Source organism: Pteropus alecto, unplaced genomic scaffold (genome assembly GCF_000325575.1).
Source record: "Pteropus alecto unplaced genomic scaffold, ASM32557v1 scaffold25, whole genome shotgun sequence".
Classification (NCBI taxonomy): domain Eukaryota; kingdom Metazoa; phylum Chordata; class Mammalia; order Chiroptera; family Pteropodidae; genus Pteropus; species Pteropus alecto.
Genome location: NW_006441955.1, coordinates 3,318,450 through 3,334,092, shown reverse-complemented (window position 1 = coordinate 3,334,092; position 15,643 = coordinate 3,318,450). Strand labels below are relative to the sequence as shown.

The window sequence follows — 15,643 nt, the reverse complement described above, 5'->3', positions numbered from 1 at the left end:
AAGCTGGTTTCTGGGCCAAAATTATATCTCAGGTTACTATATATGGGGGGGGGGTCATGATTACATATATATAATAGCAAAGATGAGACCATATCAATTAACCTTAACCTGTTCTTTATTTTCTTTCTGGCTGACTTCGATTACATATATATAATAGCAAAGATGAGACCATATCAATTAACCTTAACCTGTTCTTTATTTTCTTTCTGGCTGACTTCTGAATTTCTTAAGACTCTTTCATGAAACTGCAAAAAAAAAAAAAAAAAAAAAAAAAAAACCAGCACCAATTAAAATTAAATTTGTGTTTACCTTTTTTCTCTTTTAATGATTAAATCTCAAATTCATTCTAATTCCGAAGGCGATCGTTGGATGTACCTTGCAAAACCCTAGAAAAATGCAGAAAACTTAAAGCCACACAATTCCAGAGAAGAACTGCTTAAAACTCACTTTGTGTCACACACACACTGCCCCAAGATAAGGGTAGCATGTGATATCACTTCTCTCCGGGACAACTGGCATGGGCAGAAAGACCGACAGACTGAGAGACCTAATGTCTTCTAAACGCTTTTAAGTTTCAAGTCCTGCATATGGCTGGTGACTTCTAACACTATTCCTCATGTGATCCTCACAGAAACCCCATGAGTCAGGAATGATCACCCCCATCCTAAAGATAAGAAAGTTGAGGCCCGGAAAGCTGAAGTATCTCATCCAAGATCACATAGTTACTAATTGGAAAAGTCAGTATTCTAACCCAAATCCACCTGACTTCAAAGTCCTTTGCACTTCCAGGTTTCTTCAGACAAAGACAATCTTTCCCAAAGGCTGCCTGTACAGGCACACTATGCAGGTCCTTCCAGTCACGAGGCAGACTCATGGTTCCGTGGCCTCTGAGCTGGTTCTGCCAACAAAGACATGGGAATAGTGGTATCTAGTAGAAACAAATCTAATTTTTCTAAACGTGCACAAGTGGATATAATGTGTTTTTAGCCCCATCTGTACACTGGCCCTCTGGGCCCTAATCACGATAACCAGGTTGTTTTCCAGATTAGAACCTTTTATACTACAGAGGCGATTAAAATATAATCAAGCTAGAAAGTTATCCTCCCCCAAAGCCACCTAAAACAGAGAAACTCCAAAATAAAACCAATTTACATATTTTAGTTCAAATTAAAAAGTAAAAGCTAAGGATTCCCTTTTAATATCCTGAATAATAAATGCACATTTATTGTAAAGCTTCCTTTGGGGAACAGTTACTATGAGGACAACTTTCCCAATATTATTCATAAATATCACTTTTGTTTTGGTGTTACAGTAAGAATCTGGACTTGTGGGAATTGTACTGTCTGTACCCAGTGCATCAGCAGAGATAATTAATATTGAAGACGTACAATATCCAGAATTTCAGATGTGCAGTTGGCTGCAGAAAGTAACATGAGAAAGGATAGGTCAAATCCAGTCAAAATCACAAATTGCAGGGACTTAGTCGTTTACTCCATTTTAAGTGAGCACTTTCCTAATGAAAGTTTCATTAGTAAAGATTGCAAGTTCTCAGGCTTCCACTACAGCCTTTTAAATAGCACTTAGAGTTAAAGTTTATCATTAAAGCTGTATTTACTACTACTGCATCTTCAAAGAGGGCATTCAAAAAAAAAATGTTCAACTCAGCCTGTTATTTTTCATGTACAAATTAGAAAGCAAAACTCTAAAGGGTTTAGACTGGCAGCTTAGGAAAACACAGACTACTTGAGAAGCCATTATTGGTACATCCCAGGGCATACTGGGGGTCATGGCTATCTATCTATTACTCCCCGACCCTCTGCCACGCACACACACAAACACACACACTGAATGCAGTATCTAAGGGTGCATGACAAAGTAACTCTATGATTTCTGCTCCACTAACAAACTAAGAGTTTGCACAGGGGCATGACAAGAGAGTCACTATCTTCTCAGGTCCTCCTTGGAGGCCGACATAGGTAAGAGGACTTCAAAGAATCATCTCTATCAGAAGCAAGGCATTCCTATCTCTGTAAAATTAACAGGTTTTAGCCAAACTCCAAGGCCAGCTGATGGAAAGACAAGTTCCTTCCAACAGTCCAAAATACTTTTTCCTGAGAGTGAATATCTGGATACGTGGAACCTTATAGATAAAAATGTACAAAAGATCTTTACCTCTATCTTTTGGAGTCATGCCTAGACTCTTACAAATATAAAAGGAAAATCATTTATGTACTTAAACATTCCAACATATTTTTTTTCATAATTTGACACGAACCTTATTGTGTAACGTCCAACCTTAAAATCCCTCACCCCAAATTTATCCCTGATCACAGAGACTTAGTCTCTAATTATGTCTTTTGATCAGTGTCAGAAGAAAAAGAAATGGTGACCTCGAATTCCACGTTCTAAAGAAATGCATGTAAGAACTCAACAAATATATCTTCATCTGATAAAAATGATAGCTAGCCTCTACTATAAATACAGTTGGCAAAATGGCTTCAAGGGCTAGTGGTTGCAGGAGACCAGACAATAGAAGGTAACTGATCCTTACAATGAGCAAGAGCGGATTCAACACGGCAAAGTGCAAAGGGAGAGGAAACCTCTATGCTGTGGTGTGTTTTTCAGAATTCGCCATCTTGGCTGGAATTGTTTCTCTGCTTCCTCATACCCTAAAAAAAGAACTGAACTTCTTACTGAAAAAATATTTATGAATTACACTTTTTAAAGCTTTAAAATAAATAATTTAAAAACTAAACTCAAGTTTAAATGTTATTTTCAAACAAAGAGTCCAAGGTTAGTTATTTTGGGGAGAGACCTATGACTTGTAATTTTTGTCCATTTTTTAAAAAGTCACATATACTAATGTTGCATTTTACTTTTGTGGTTAAACATAGTAAGCCTTCTCCAAAACAACAAGTAAATGAAAACGCAAGCACACCGATTACACTGACCTTATTTCTTCAACATTTCCATTGCTTTATTAACCAAAATTTATTCAAGGATTTCATTATGGCATTTCTTGATTCTCGTAGAGTTGGATCCGGATTGAGAGGGGAAATATCTCTGGTGTTAGATACAATGAGGATGTGAATAATGATCTTCCCTTAAGCAAAAATGGCCAGTTCTAAAATGGTCCAGCAAAAGGCAAAATCTCGGGGGTGGAGGGAGGGCAAGAGAAGAGAGAGAAAGAGCTAGAGATAGAGAAATAGAGAGAAAGCCACCAGCTTATTAGGAGCACTGACACTACATAAGTTATTTCTTAATGAATGTACGAGGAACAGCATAAATATTACCATTAAGCAGAGTGGATGTGAATATTCAAAGCAAGCTAACTGGTTGACTGCTTTCTCATTTTTGCTCTTTTGTAACAATTCCATTTCTAAAGTGCTCGATTCCTAACACTGATGCTCCAAAGCTATTGTGAGTACACTGACTGAATACTTAATGAGGTAAACAACAAACAAAATGGCTTGTCTTTGGTGCCCCTAGCTAGCATCCCAAACTGGATATAATTAAAGGTGTGAACAAGCAAGCCAGGAAGTAGTGAACCTGCAAAGTCAAGGTTCTGAGAAATTATCGGGCATCCCACACTGCACCAGTTCAATTTTATCACTCATTATCTCTTATACCGGCAAGGTGCAGATATACATGTTGGTACCCCTCTCCATTCTTATCTTCCAGCCTTTTTTTTTTTTCCATTTCTAGATGGCTAATGTATGACAATTACCGCTTGTAATAACTCCCACTCACTCAGAGGTCACCTTTCTTTTTACTTTTAGAAAGCCGCTGAACTATAAAAGCCCTCTACCCTTAAAATACGCTGAAATTTTAAAAATACAAGGATGTTCCTAACACGCACACGCCAACTCACAAAAAGCACGAGATGCTAACACAGCCACCCTATCTCCTCCTTGTTTTCACCCATGGTTAAAGATTAAGTTTAAATACTCCAAAAACAACTCTCCTTCCACATACACATACATTTTAATTTGAACCCTGCCCCTTGACTGAAAGGGCAGCTCTTAGCTCACAAATATGGTTATGGATTTGCGCATTTATAGTTCTCAAGTGGAAACTAAAGAAAGGTGTTTGGTTACTAATGGAAGTCTGCAGAGCCTGGATATATCTTTTTTTGATTAAGTTTTGTATTTTTCTAATATGAGAACTCTCAAGAGTTTGTAAGAAGTCACTTCTTACGGGAAGCCAGCCCAGTTAAGTTTTCTTTCCATTTTTAGATGCACATATAATTGCAAATATGTATGTACACATTTGGTAATACCAAATAAGGAAAGCCTAAGATAGGTGCAGGATTTTAGAAACACACATGCATACACTGATACACACACACAGTCTCCCTCTCTCACACATACAGACTTTTCACATGCATCTCAAATGGATGGGAGAATGGGTAGTGGGCAATAAAAAGATGACCAGTTTCAAAAGGGGAACCAGCCAATTCTGTATGACATGGACCATCTACTGGAAAATAGTTCCAGCCAAGCTTGAGAATAGCTTGAGAATAGCTTGAGAATAGTAAGATTAAAGCTTATGCCCCTTCATACTCCCAAAATTCCCAATGACATTGGGAAAAATACTGCATTGCAGCATTTGCCAGAGCGCAATCATGTGTCTAGCATCTGCTGGCCAGCTCACCAACAAATGTACATATTAAGTGTCCAAGCATATAAATTAAGTGCTTGGTGGCCACAGATCATTGAAACTGATGAAGAAATTCATCAAGGCCAAAGTATTCTGTCCATGCATAGTGACCGCTATCAAGACCACCATTTCTTACTCGCAGTATACACAGATAATTTGTTTCTTTTATTTTTTTAATTAAAATAAGGCATTAAGATGCCAAGGGCTAAATTGAAGCAGCATATCTCCTCATGGAAGGAATAACATGTGGTCTACATATAAGAAGGGAATCTACTCACAATAAGGAAATAAACGCAAAGGGAAGAAATAAAACCAAAGAAAAGGACTTGACCCGAGGAAACCCTTTCATTGTTAGTGATAACTTACTTGAGAAAAATACCATGGTTAGCCCAAAAATTCTTTTAGAGATATTGAACACATACACACAAAGCAACATTCGTGCAATGATTTCTAGATTTGAAATTTCAAATAGATTATCCTCAATAGAAATGCTAAGTTCAAAATATCTGAAATCTAACATGTCCCAAATCCTATTTCAAGACTGAAGTCCAAACTAAAACGCAAACGCGTCGTACCTCATTTTCTTTCTCTTTCTTTAAAAAAATTCTACTGTTATTACCTTACAACAATCTGGCCTTCCTCTCATTACAAAATCTTTTAACATTCAAAAGACCAAGGAAGGGTTACAGGAAAAGGAAAAAGTTTTCAGGCTTTGGAAAACTATCAAACAGAAGCAAGCTCATCTATATTTGGTCAGGAGGATGACATGAATGAATGGCAGTTAGGAATGAATGGGACTGAGATCATAAATGAATGATGAAGTTGCTGGCTAGGTGTTTTTTATTATTAAAACTGTCTTGTAAATCAATAATTTTCAAAGGAATTTCTTAGCTATTTCCCCACCTATGTTCATTTTACCCTTTCAAAAATTTAATACTAAATGATTTAGCCACTATATTACAATGAGATATATGGACATTCTGATCATTAAAACGGCGATGAATCAGGTGTCTTTTGCAGAAATATTGCTGATCGGATTTTCATTTCTTAATAAATGTGCACTCAGCCTTGTGCTCCCACACAGGCACACCTCCCTTGCAGGTGGTAGGCATTAATATGTTTAAGACAAAGAAGCGAGAAAGGTCAGCAGTAGAACCACGTGTCTTTTTCACAACCCAAGCTAAGACGCCAGTACCTATAGAAATTATTTCCCCCTATCTAAAAAAGGTTGGAAAATTCTCAGAAAAAAAAACCGAGGTAAGATAATAAAAAAATCTATTCTATTTTTAATAGCAACACATGTTTACACACTCAAGATATGAAAGCAAGGTTCAAGTGTATGAGAAAAAAATCTTCATTTATTCTCACATCGAGTCAAAACAAATTTTTAAAAATCGCTCAACAAAAAGACAAAACAAAAAGAAGCATCTGCAAGGAAAAAAAAAACGGGGGTGGTGGTGCGGAGATTTGCAGTGGAGAGGGTAAAAATTAAGAGTACTTTCAATAAAGCCAAATATATTTCTTAACCTTTTAACGTATTTCAGTATTTTTTTAATTATTCATTTTTGGGTTTAGAATTAGCTACCTGATCATGTGTCAAATTTGTCTCTCAGGAAGAAACAGTAACAGATCATCATCTCAGTTGTTTTTATGTTACCTCCTATTCACCTAAGTACTACCTTTCAGTCCTTCTGGTACCCACCATCACGAGAAAAAGAGACTACTAGTAAAGCACACTTAGAGAAAACGCAAGAGATCCCTGTCACCCAGTGCATGCATGGGTCCCAGATATTCAGAAACACTGAAAAAAAAAAATCAGCTTTTTATTCAGTTTATGCCAAGACCAGAACCAGGACCATTGGTTTCAAGGGTGCAGCCGGTTGGATCCTGTGGACAGAGATATAGAGAGGGAGGCGAAGCAAAAGGCTAGAATACAGTTTTTCATTTATTTTTTTTTTTAAAGTAATTTCTACTCAGGATATAAAAGGAGAGATACAATGAAGTCCCTGGAACTGTAATATTGACAACTGATTTAAACAAAATACCATATCACCTGGCACAAAATCATTGCTTAGGGTAAATCTATTCTACCTATATTTCTCCTATGGATGAATATTTGCTGGAAATTTCTAAGAAATCATTTACAGAATCTATCGGCTGTGGGATTCACTATTATGCTTCCGTCAACTTCATTCAATATAATCTACATTTTTTTTTCTAATGGCCTCATAGGATTCCTTGCGATTTTTTGCACGTACAATTTCACAGCAGGGAAAAGGGAGGAAAGAGGGAGAGAGGGAGGGAGAGAGAGAGAAAGAGAGAGAGAGAGGAAGGAGATAGGGTGAGAGGAACTGATCCAAGTCGAGGGAACTCTCCTTCTCTGTTTTTTAAACCAAAAAAAAAAAAAAAAAAAGAAGAAGAAGAAAGAAAAAAAGAAAAAAAAACAGAGGAGACAGAACAGATGCTTAAAAATAGATTTCTAAAAATCACTGTAAGCCAGAGTTAGAAATGTAATTAACACCTATTTATAAAGAATAATTAAAGTTGGGCCGGCCACAAAGAACAGCAAAGATAATCGAGGTCCTGTTCTCCCCCCTCCTTTTTTTACACTATTTGCAGTGTGTTCTCATGATAGCCACCTGCTCCCTACTCGGCTTTTCCTCTGTTCGTTTCCCCGGCAACCTTTCATTGGGTTTTCCTCCCAGCTATCGCTTTCAGTTGGGCTGCTCGGTCTAATCTTATTTGTTTTACACCCATCAAAACAAGCAGCCAGACAAAGGCAATCCTCTAAGAATGGGAAAAAGACCACAGCTTTGTTATAACATCTATGCAGAGCGAAAAGTCCTCCCCAGGTTTTTCTATTGAAAAATAAGTGAGATAGATATGAATTTACAGCCTCCCCCCATACCCAGCTTTGAAACCCTGTGAAAGCTATCGCTGGTGAAAATTCAAAGTCAAAGTGGGCACTCGTGGCATCTGATCTTGCCATTTTGTGCCATATCTACAGGGTCAACATCAGGCGGCAGGAGCGCCACTCAAGGAGTTTCCCTGCTTCTTTTTTTTCCCCAGAAAAAAAGATGCTAAAAATAGATTTACTACTTTGGCAGAAAGGTTTTCCACTTCCCCTTCCACATCTAAAACTCCTGTTTCACAATTGCATCTGCTGGTACTGAACCTCACCTCCTCCACCCCTCATTCCCAGCCTTCCCCATCACTTCTAGCAAGAGACTGAAAAAGAAATGTGCCTTTAACTTTAACAGTCGTGTAATTCCGTTGAAAGCTCACAGAGGCGGTGGACCCACCAGCCAACAGTGACGGTGACATTGTGATTGTCAAAGAAGACACTAACCTTGCTTGGCTAAAATATGTGTTCTATGGAAGAGGCAGTGTGTGTGCCTTGTGTGCATGCAGTGCCATTACACTTGGAGATGGATTCTAGTTTTCAGAAAAGAGAAATACTAATAAACACACACATACACACACACCAACGATCTGCACAGTGATTTACAATGCACAGTCCACCATCCACGCGCGCGCACAGACACACACACACACACACACACACACACACACACACACAATCAGATGGAATCTCCAAGCTGCCTTCCTCTTTTCACTTACCATCTTCAAGCCATTCCACTCCATCTGTGATCAGAAGAAGATGGACCCTTACACAGAGTGTCAAAAGCGGAAAGGAACGTTATGTAAAAGCTGACATTCCTTCTTACAGAGCTGCTGCCCAGAGAAAGAAGCAACAACTCAACACGCCAGGCACCGCTACACATACAAGCCGCCTCCTCTTTTTTATGAGGTCATGACAGGAAACTCTTTGAAATACAAGATGCAGCATTTACTGAAGCCCAAATAAATCACTCTCTTTGCCGTTTTGACTGCGCAGTCCCCCGAAACACCACTGCCCATCTCAACGTTCAGTATCCAGAAGCTGCCTCTCAGGGTTTAAATTTCCAGTACAGAAATGAAGAGATTCCTAACCCTGCTGCATCCACCTCCTGCCCCACAAAACCCAGGCACATAGACAAACCCTCTCTCCCTTACAAAAAAAAAAAAAAGAAAGAAAAAAAGAAAAAAAATCCCTTCTTTTGCTATTATGGTCTCATGTAATACAACCTCTTTCAACACACAAGCAGCCCACCTTCCCCCAACCCCTGCCTTTATGTTGAAGGGAAAATTGACAATGACCTGATAAAAATGACAATCTATTTCCCCACTGCTTTTCAATAAAAGGACCTACCCGCACTCTCTACACAAAAGAGATAGTAAATGTAGGAATCAAACAGCAGCAGAGAACTAAACTCTTGTGCAAGCATAAGACTGGTCAAGGTGTAGATGCTTTTCTTCCCTCCAGCAACACAAACAACAGATTATAAATCTAGTCATACCTACCATAACCATTCTTATTGGCAAATATTGGGTCTCGCAGAGCTTCGACTCTTCTCTTAAAATTTGCAAAGGTTTCAGAATATATATTTTTAAATGACTACTCTTGTTATATATTTTTAAAGATCCACAAAACACAGTGTGGATGATTGTAAAGTAAATCAATTATTTGGGGGGATTGAGGGGGAGAGAAAGAAAAAATAAAGAAAAGGAGCAGTGAGCTGAAACCCCCGATTCTAGGATGTAGATAAGAACAACTGAACAGAGCCTTGCTGAAATTGGCTCGAAGCTTCCCCTTTTTACATCCATTTATGGGACCATCTGTCAGCCGAAGCCAGGATCTGATTGGCTGGGGAAACGAAGGGAGGCGTTGCAACATCAGGTGCTATTTAAATTAGCTACTGCCAGATTGACGATGTTAATGATTTGGTGACCTCTACAACAACAGAGACCAGATTTCTGAACTGCTTCTTGTGTCTGGTAATTAAGGCCAGACTGAAGCAACAACAGCCATACTTGTATTTTTACCTTTCCCCTCCTCCCAGCTCAAAAGTACTGTAACAACTGCAGTTCCCTGGCGGCTTGCAAACCTTAACAGTGGGAGTGTCCTCCCTTTGCCCTGTCCAGAGGGCTACACCACCCCACCCCTCTGACAGAGGGCTTTTCCCATATAGAATATTTTCAACCACCTTATCTTTCTCGACAGTTGCTTTCTAGCGAAATGCATATTTAATGATCTGCCTCTAGGCTTAAAGATACAACAAAAGCACTTTAATGTGCTAATACATCCACATTTTAACTTTATTTTTGCTGATTTTTAGTAAGTAATGCTCTTTTTGCGGCTAAGATGGTCGGTATTTCAAAAGAAAGCAAGTTTGAGACTTTGCTTGCTCCATGAACCAGGTTTGTACAAGTTTGCTTCAGAAAACTATTTCCTAATAAACAAAAAAGAAGAAAGCTGGGGGGTAGGGAGGAGGGGGGAAGCTGTCAGCCTCTACCTTTCTGCCTTCTGTCTGAGCTTTTCAAACATGGAATGATGAATGATTTATTTAAATGAATTTATTTCTCAATGTGGATAGAGGCATGATGTGATTTTTTAAAAATTCACCAAAACGCATTTTTCTCTTTGCTTTCTCTACTGCTATAGAGAAAGGTAAAACATGCTTTTGACGACAGCCTCATTTCATAACCGGTGCAGAGTGCTCGTCTTGCTTAACTGAACATGTGATTTTGCTTCTTGTCCTTCAAATGATGTCTTTTTTCTTTGGCCCCTTAAAAGACCTGCAAAGAGACATTTAGCAAGTGTGTGCTGATATACATAGTTTGTGGGTCTATACGATACATTTCATAACCTCTACTCTGCCAAGCCTTCTGTAGTATGCTTTTTTGTTCTGGTTTGGGTTTTTTAAGTGGTTTACCTGAGGAGTTTATGCTTTACTTCTATCCAAAAGACTAACTTATCACTGTTTACTTAACTCATAACTTAATCAATTTGTTCCTCAATAAATACACAGAGGTTACAAGTACTACTAAAGACATAATTCAACATAACCTTAATCTTTGGCTGGCATCGACAGTGAGATGGGAGTGGGCAACGTAGAAACACTGGCTGAAAAGCATATTATATACTCTGGGTTTCAAAGTCCAAGAATAAATGGATCTGTAAAAAATTATTAGAAAAGAAAATAACCTTTACATTTTTAAAAGTTAAAACTATGCTCTACAAGCTATTTCATGAACACACACACACACATATATGTACACACATTTTTAAAAATACAGATACAGCATAAAATAATATTTATTGGGTATTCTATGTGAACTATTAGATTTGAATATGAAATAAATTCAGCTATTAGAAATGAACATACATGTAACAGAAAAGTGGAAATGTTAAAGCTACAATTCCTTTAAGTGGGACAATACTAAATTAAACTTTTTAAATAATTTCTTTAGCAAATGTAGAGTCCTATGAGTTACAACAGTACTATAGTATCTATTGAACTGTGTACTAAGGATGAATTCACAGATTAAGTATTCTAAAGAGCTCAACGCACGCATACAGGACAGGTACAGGTGCCCCAAATCAACAACAGAAACTCTGAATGCAATTTCACCAACATGAAAATATTGTGAAAAGTAAACACGAATGAACACAAGCTGACAAACACAAATAAAAAGAGCTCACTCGGAACAAAATATTTACTATGTATTTCTCTGGAGGTTATAAAAGTCACAATTTCTTAAAACCTTTTTTCTCCCACCCCTACTAATCTCAGCACACTTAGTGGGCCATAAATTAACATTTTGTATACTAAAAGATGTCCTGGCCACTTTTCTGAAATAGGAACTGTATATTACAGCATAAATAATTAGCTAGTTTTGCTAGGCGAAAAAAATCCATGCACTCTGTATATTGATTACTTCTCCCAAAACCTCTACTCCAAAGTCTTTCAATAGAATCCTCAAACAAATGCACAAATGTCCTCAGAGGCCTTTTCTCTAAAGACAAAGGCAGAATCCTATTGTTGGGAAAAGTCAACCTTATTATTGCATTTCCAATAGTACCATTCATCTTTCAGAGTGAGGGGCTGACCGCTACATCAGTGGTGTGACATTTGTAAAGCAACAGATTCTCAATATATTATCTCAAGAATCAGGCAGGCGAGTCTCTCAGTCATGCATGATTTTTTTTTTTCCGTCACAATCCTCCACCACCACAGACAGAAACTTGTCTTACTCAAGCAGCTAAGGCAACCTAAAAATGATATCCCAGAACTGTGGGGCTGCCAGCGCCACTGTATTCCTCTTACCACAAATGAGCAGTTTCTTGACTCATTAATAACAATTTCCCTTAAAAGAAGTAATCTCATATCAGTCAGCCCCTCGCCACCATGCACACATCCCAAAGGTTGCAGATATCTCAGCATCAGTCGCCGGCAGCCAGCTTTCCCACACAGAGTCCAGATGGACTGTACCAGAAGCCAATTCAGCGTTAATAACTACCTACTCCGCGCAGTGGAGAAGCCTTACGTGGCACAATGGGCTAGGAAACAGCAGCCAGCTGAAACTGCAAATAAAAAAGACAACCAAATTCTCCAAAAGCACCAAAAGAGAGGAAGAGAAATGGAAGCGTGAATTGTATTTCCTTGACTGCCATGAGAAAAAAAAAAAGAAGGAAAAAAAAAAGAATCCTTCATAAACGCGGGGTGGGGGTGGGGGGAATGAAGCGAGGGGGAAAAAAAAAAACAGATGCTGCCCAGAAAAAAGTGACAAAATATTACCTCATTATTTAACAAAGCAGCATTAAGCGTCCTGCTGATTTCAAACATCTTGACACAGATTTTGTTTTAAGAGAAACAGATAGAATCCTTTGCAAAGCACTCCGTCTGCAAAGGGTTCTTCAATTTTCTTGCGTGCCACGGAACAGTCAATACATTATTTCCCTAGAGTTTGCACATTAAAACCTCTAGTCAGTGAGCTGAATTTTTCCCTTATCTCACACACAGTAGACTCCTGTTATATGTACTGCTCTCTTTGCAAGAGCAGCCTGCCCCAAACATGGCTGGTGTTTAAACTACTCTTTAAAGTAACAGTTCACTATATAACCACCAGGTGGGTAGAGTGCACAGATTCAAATGAACCATCTTAAAAGATTGTGATTTTTTTCCCCCTTGGAATAGCTTTTGGGTGTAGAATGTGACATGAGAAACGGCAGCATCCTAACAGGCATCTTGTCTTGTCTCTCTGTATATATCTTGTCAAAATAAATAAATAAAATTCCTTCTCCTGGCTTATAGCGAGAAAACAAAACAAAACTCCAGCACCAATTCTAATAAGAACTGTGAAGAATAAAACACAAATGAGCTTTGTTTCATTCAGCAAAGGATGAACAAGGAAAACCCAATCAACACAGAGCAAGGGGGAAAACCAAAAACTCTGTGGAAATATTTTTCTATAGCAAAAAGAGAAAAATATTGACTCAAGTGATAAAAACTCAATTCAAAATAATGCATATGGGCAAAGCACATACAAGATGGAGTCAAGAGTTTAAGGGTATAACTTTTCTTCTAAGTAAAACATAAGTTTCATTTGATATGGTCTTTCATGATAGGAAATAACCAAAAGCTTAAAAGTAGACCAAAAAAAAAAAAAAAACCACACACACACAAATACAAAAAAAATCTTAAGCATCTTTTTTAAAAACCTAATTACACAAATAGTTATAAACAACCAGCAGAGCAAACTAATCACATAACTCTCCCCAGTGCTGTTCTTTTCCCCTAAGATCTGCCTCGAAGTGGAACATCTCTGTCGTATACTGTTTTGGATGTATAGCTAACTTGGTGTCTCTTTTGTACAATTCTATTCCAATTAATCTGCTCTTCTGCCAGAAATATATAGAATGTCCTAAGTTGAAAGCCCCAGGTGATGGAGAGGGGATGCTAAAAGGATAAAGAACCATCCGAACAAAAATAAATCTCATCACTTACTTTGTTATACGGCCTGATTTTTAAGGAGGATTTTATTACTTACAGAGCATGCAAGCACCATTCTACATTCCCTCGTATCTAAAAGAGAAACCAACACACACAGATACCTGGGATTTTGCTTTCTTGGCAGGACAAAATTAAAGCCCTGGAACTCCAACATCCTCTTGCAAACACGGATGTCGATACCAGTATTTTTCCAGCCTATCCAAGCTACATTTTGCTACACACAACAGTGACTGTCTCCTTCATCTTTAAGTCAAGGCTGCATCACTTAATATCATTTAACCTCCTCGAATATATTAAGTTTCAAGTGACAATTTTTAACTGGGGAGTGAGAAGGAGGAGTTGCTCTCATCAAATTCTGGTTGTATGAAATAAGCTAATTTGTACACTCACCATATGTCTTAAACACTAATTAAAAAATGTCACTTTCTTCAAACATTAAAATGTAATCAGCCTAGTAAATAAAATATTCTCGAGTTTTCTTGCCTTGGTGATAATTTAAAGAGTGTTTATCTCAAGGTAACCTCTCTGTTTTGATTACCAAGGAAGATTTTTGATTTGAAAAGGGGGAAAAAAAGGAGATATTGGGGGCTGGGGGAGTGAGAAAAGAAAACCACAACTGTACGACGTAGCTGCACAAAGGAAAATAAGATAAAGCGGGTTTTTAAGGACCCATAGTCTTGTTACCCTAAGGCAAATCCAGCCAATCAATACCACCCATTGACGGTCTACCATCTGCCATGCTACCCAGAGATGTGGCTAAACAGACCTGTTCCATATGACCGTAGCCGGCTCATTTTCAGTCGATTAGGGCAGTTCCAGAGCATTCACATGCAATAGCACAAAATTCCAAGTCCGACTGAGTCTCTCTCTTCACACCAGTCCTTCCGAGCACAGCTGCAGACCTTTCCTCCTGTTCTGGGTGTCTGGATTACCTCTTCTTGCCCCTCAATTGAATTAGCAAAATGGGGTGGGAAGGTAGAGCAAACAGACACACACACACACACACACACATACACACACACACACACACGCACACACACGCACACACACGCAGATAATTGCTGGTCCTTCTTCAGTGCCATGCACAAATCAGGAATTCCATGTGCTCTGCCCTAATATGATTATGGCACACAATTTAAATAGCGTCACCAGTGACTATGACCTGACATTTTCCTGTGGTTCAATTTCTTTTTATCCTCTCCCTCTTCCTTTGAAAAATAAACCTAAACTGCTGGCATTTCTTCCTTTAGGGAAAATACAATCAGTATGCCCAGACAGTTGTATATGAAATTTAAGGGCTTTTGACAAAATTTAAAGTGTAATTTTCCTTTGATGAATTGTGGTGCTGTTTTTGTTTTTTGTGTTCCTGCAGAAACAGTAAATTGAATTTTATAGGAAAGTGCAAACATACCACACAGACAAGAAATATGCACCAGACTGACATGGAGTGTACCAGAAGGATCAGGAATCCACTGTTGATATTCTCTTAGAGATATATGACCTGACAATGTGATGCCTTTTTCTTTCCTAAGTACTTTTGTTTACAATGGATTGTGAGAAAGAGCTAGAAGAATGCTACTGTGTGGGGAAATGTAGACAAATGGCTGTCTAGTCCACTTAAACTGCCAAGAATTCACCTGTGCAGGTAAACTAATGTAGAGGTCGATTCACATTTGATCTTCCAGTTTTCTTTCCATACTACTAAGCCTTATGCTAGAACAGCAGCTGAAAGCACGTCTTTTCCAGAATCAATGTGCCTTTGACTGTACTCTTAAAGCACTAGGATATCTTTCTGGGAAGAAGAATTTAAGAGATAAGAAAACTGCTTTATCGTAAGCAAATTCTGAAAAAGGTAAATATACAGTTATCCCTCCCCCCAACCCCCACCCCCCAAAAAAGAAAATCTAATTTAGTGGAGTCCCTATCTGGACTTTTCCCTAATATATCCTCCATTATAACCTAAGAAAACTCAGTGGGGTCAACATACAAACACAGAGATTTCTGAAGATCCCTGCATGAAGAGGTTTTGAGGGCCTTTTCATTTGAGTTCAGGTGAGCTTTACCAAAAATTTAAAATAGAAAAGAAA

At 38.3% G+C, this 15,643-nt stretch overlaps 1 protein-coding gene across 7 annotated transcripts in view; it reads right to left on the bottom strand.

Moving 5' to 3' along the window:
• The window catches only part of ELAVL4 (ELAV like RNA binding protein 4), a 93,192-nt gene extending 78,779 nt beyond the window's left edge, over window positions 1–14,413 (bottom strand). For 3 of the 7 annotated variants that reach the window (XM_006919172.2, XM_025052037.1, XM_025052038.1), the window contains exon 1: window positions 8,281–8,628. In XM_006919172.2, coding sequence (XP_006919234.1) covers window positions 8,281–8,304 — 24 coding nt within the window. In that variant the 5' untranslated portion in view covers window positions 8,305–8,628. Of the gene's footprint in view, window positions 1–8,280; window positions 8,629–9,063; window positions 9,343–11,870; window positions 11,994–14,322 lie in introns of those variants that run through there. The other 4 variants (XM_006919171.2, XM_006919173.2, XM_006919174.2 and 1 more) reach the window with 3 other exon arrangements.
• Window positions 14,414–15,643: the final 1,230 nt, after the last annotated feature.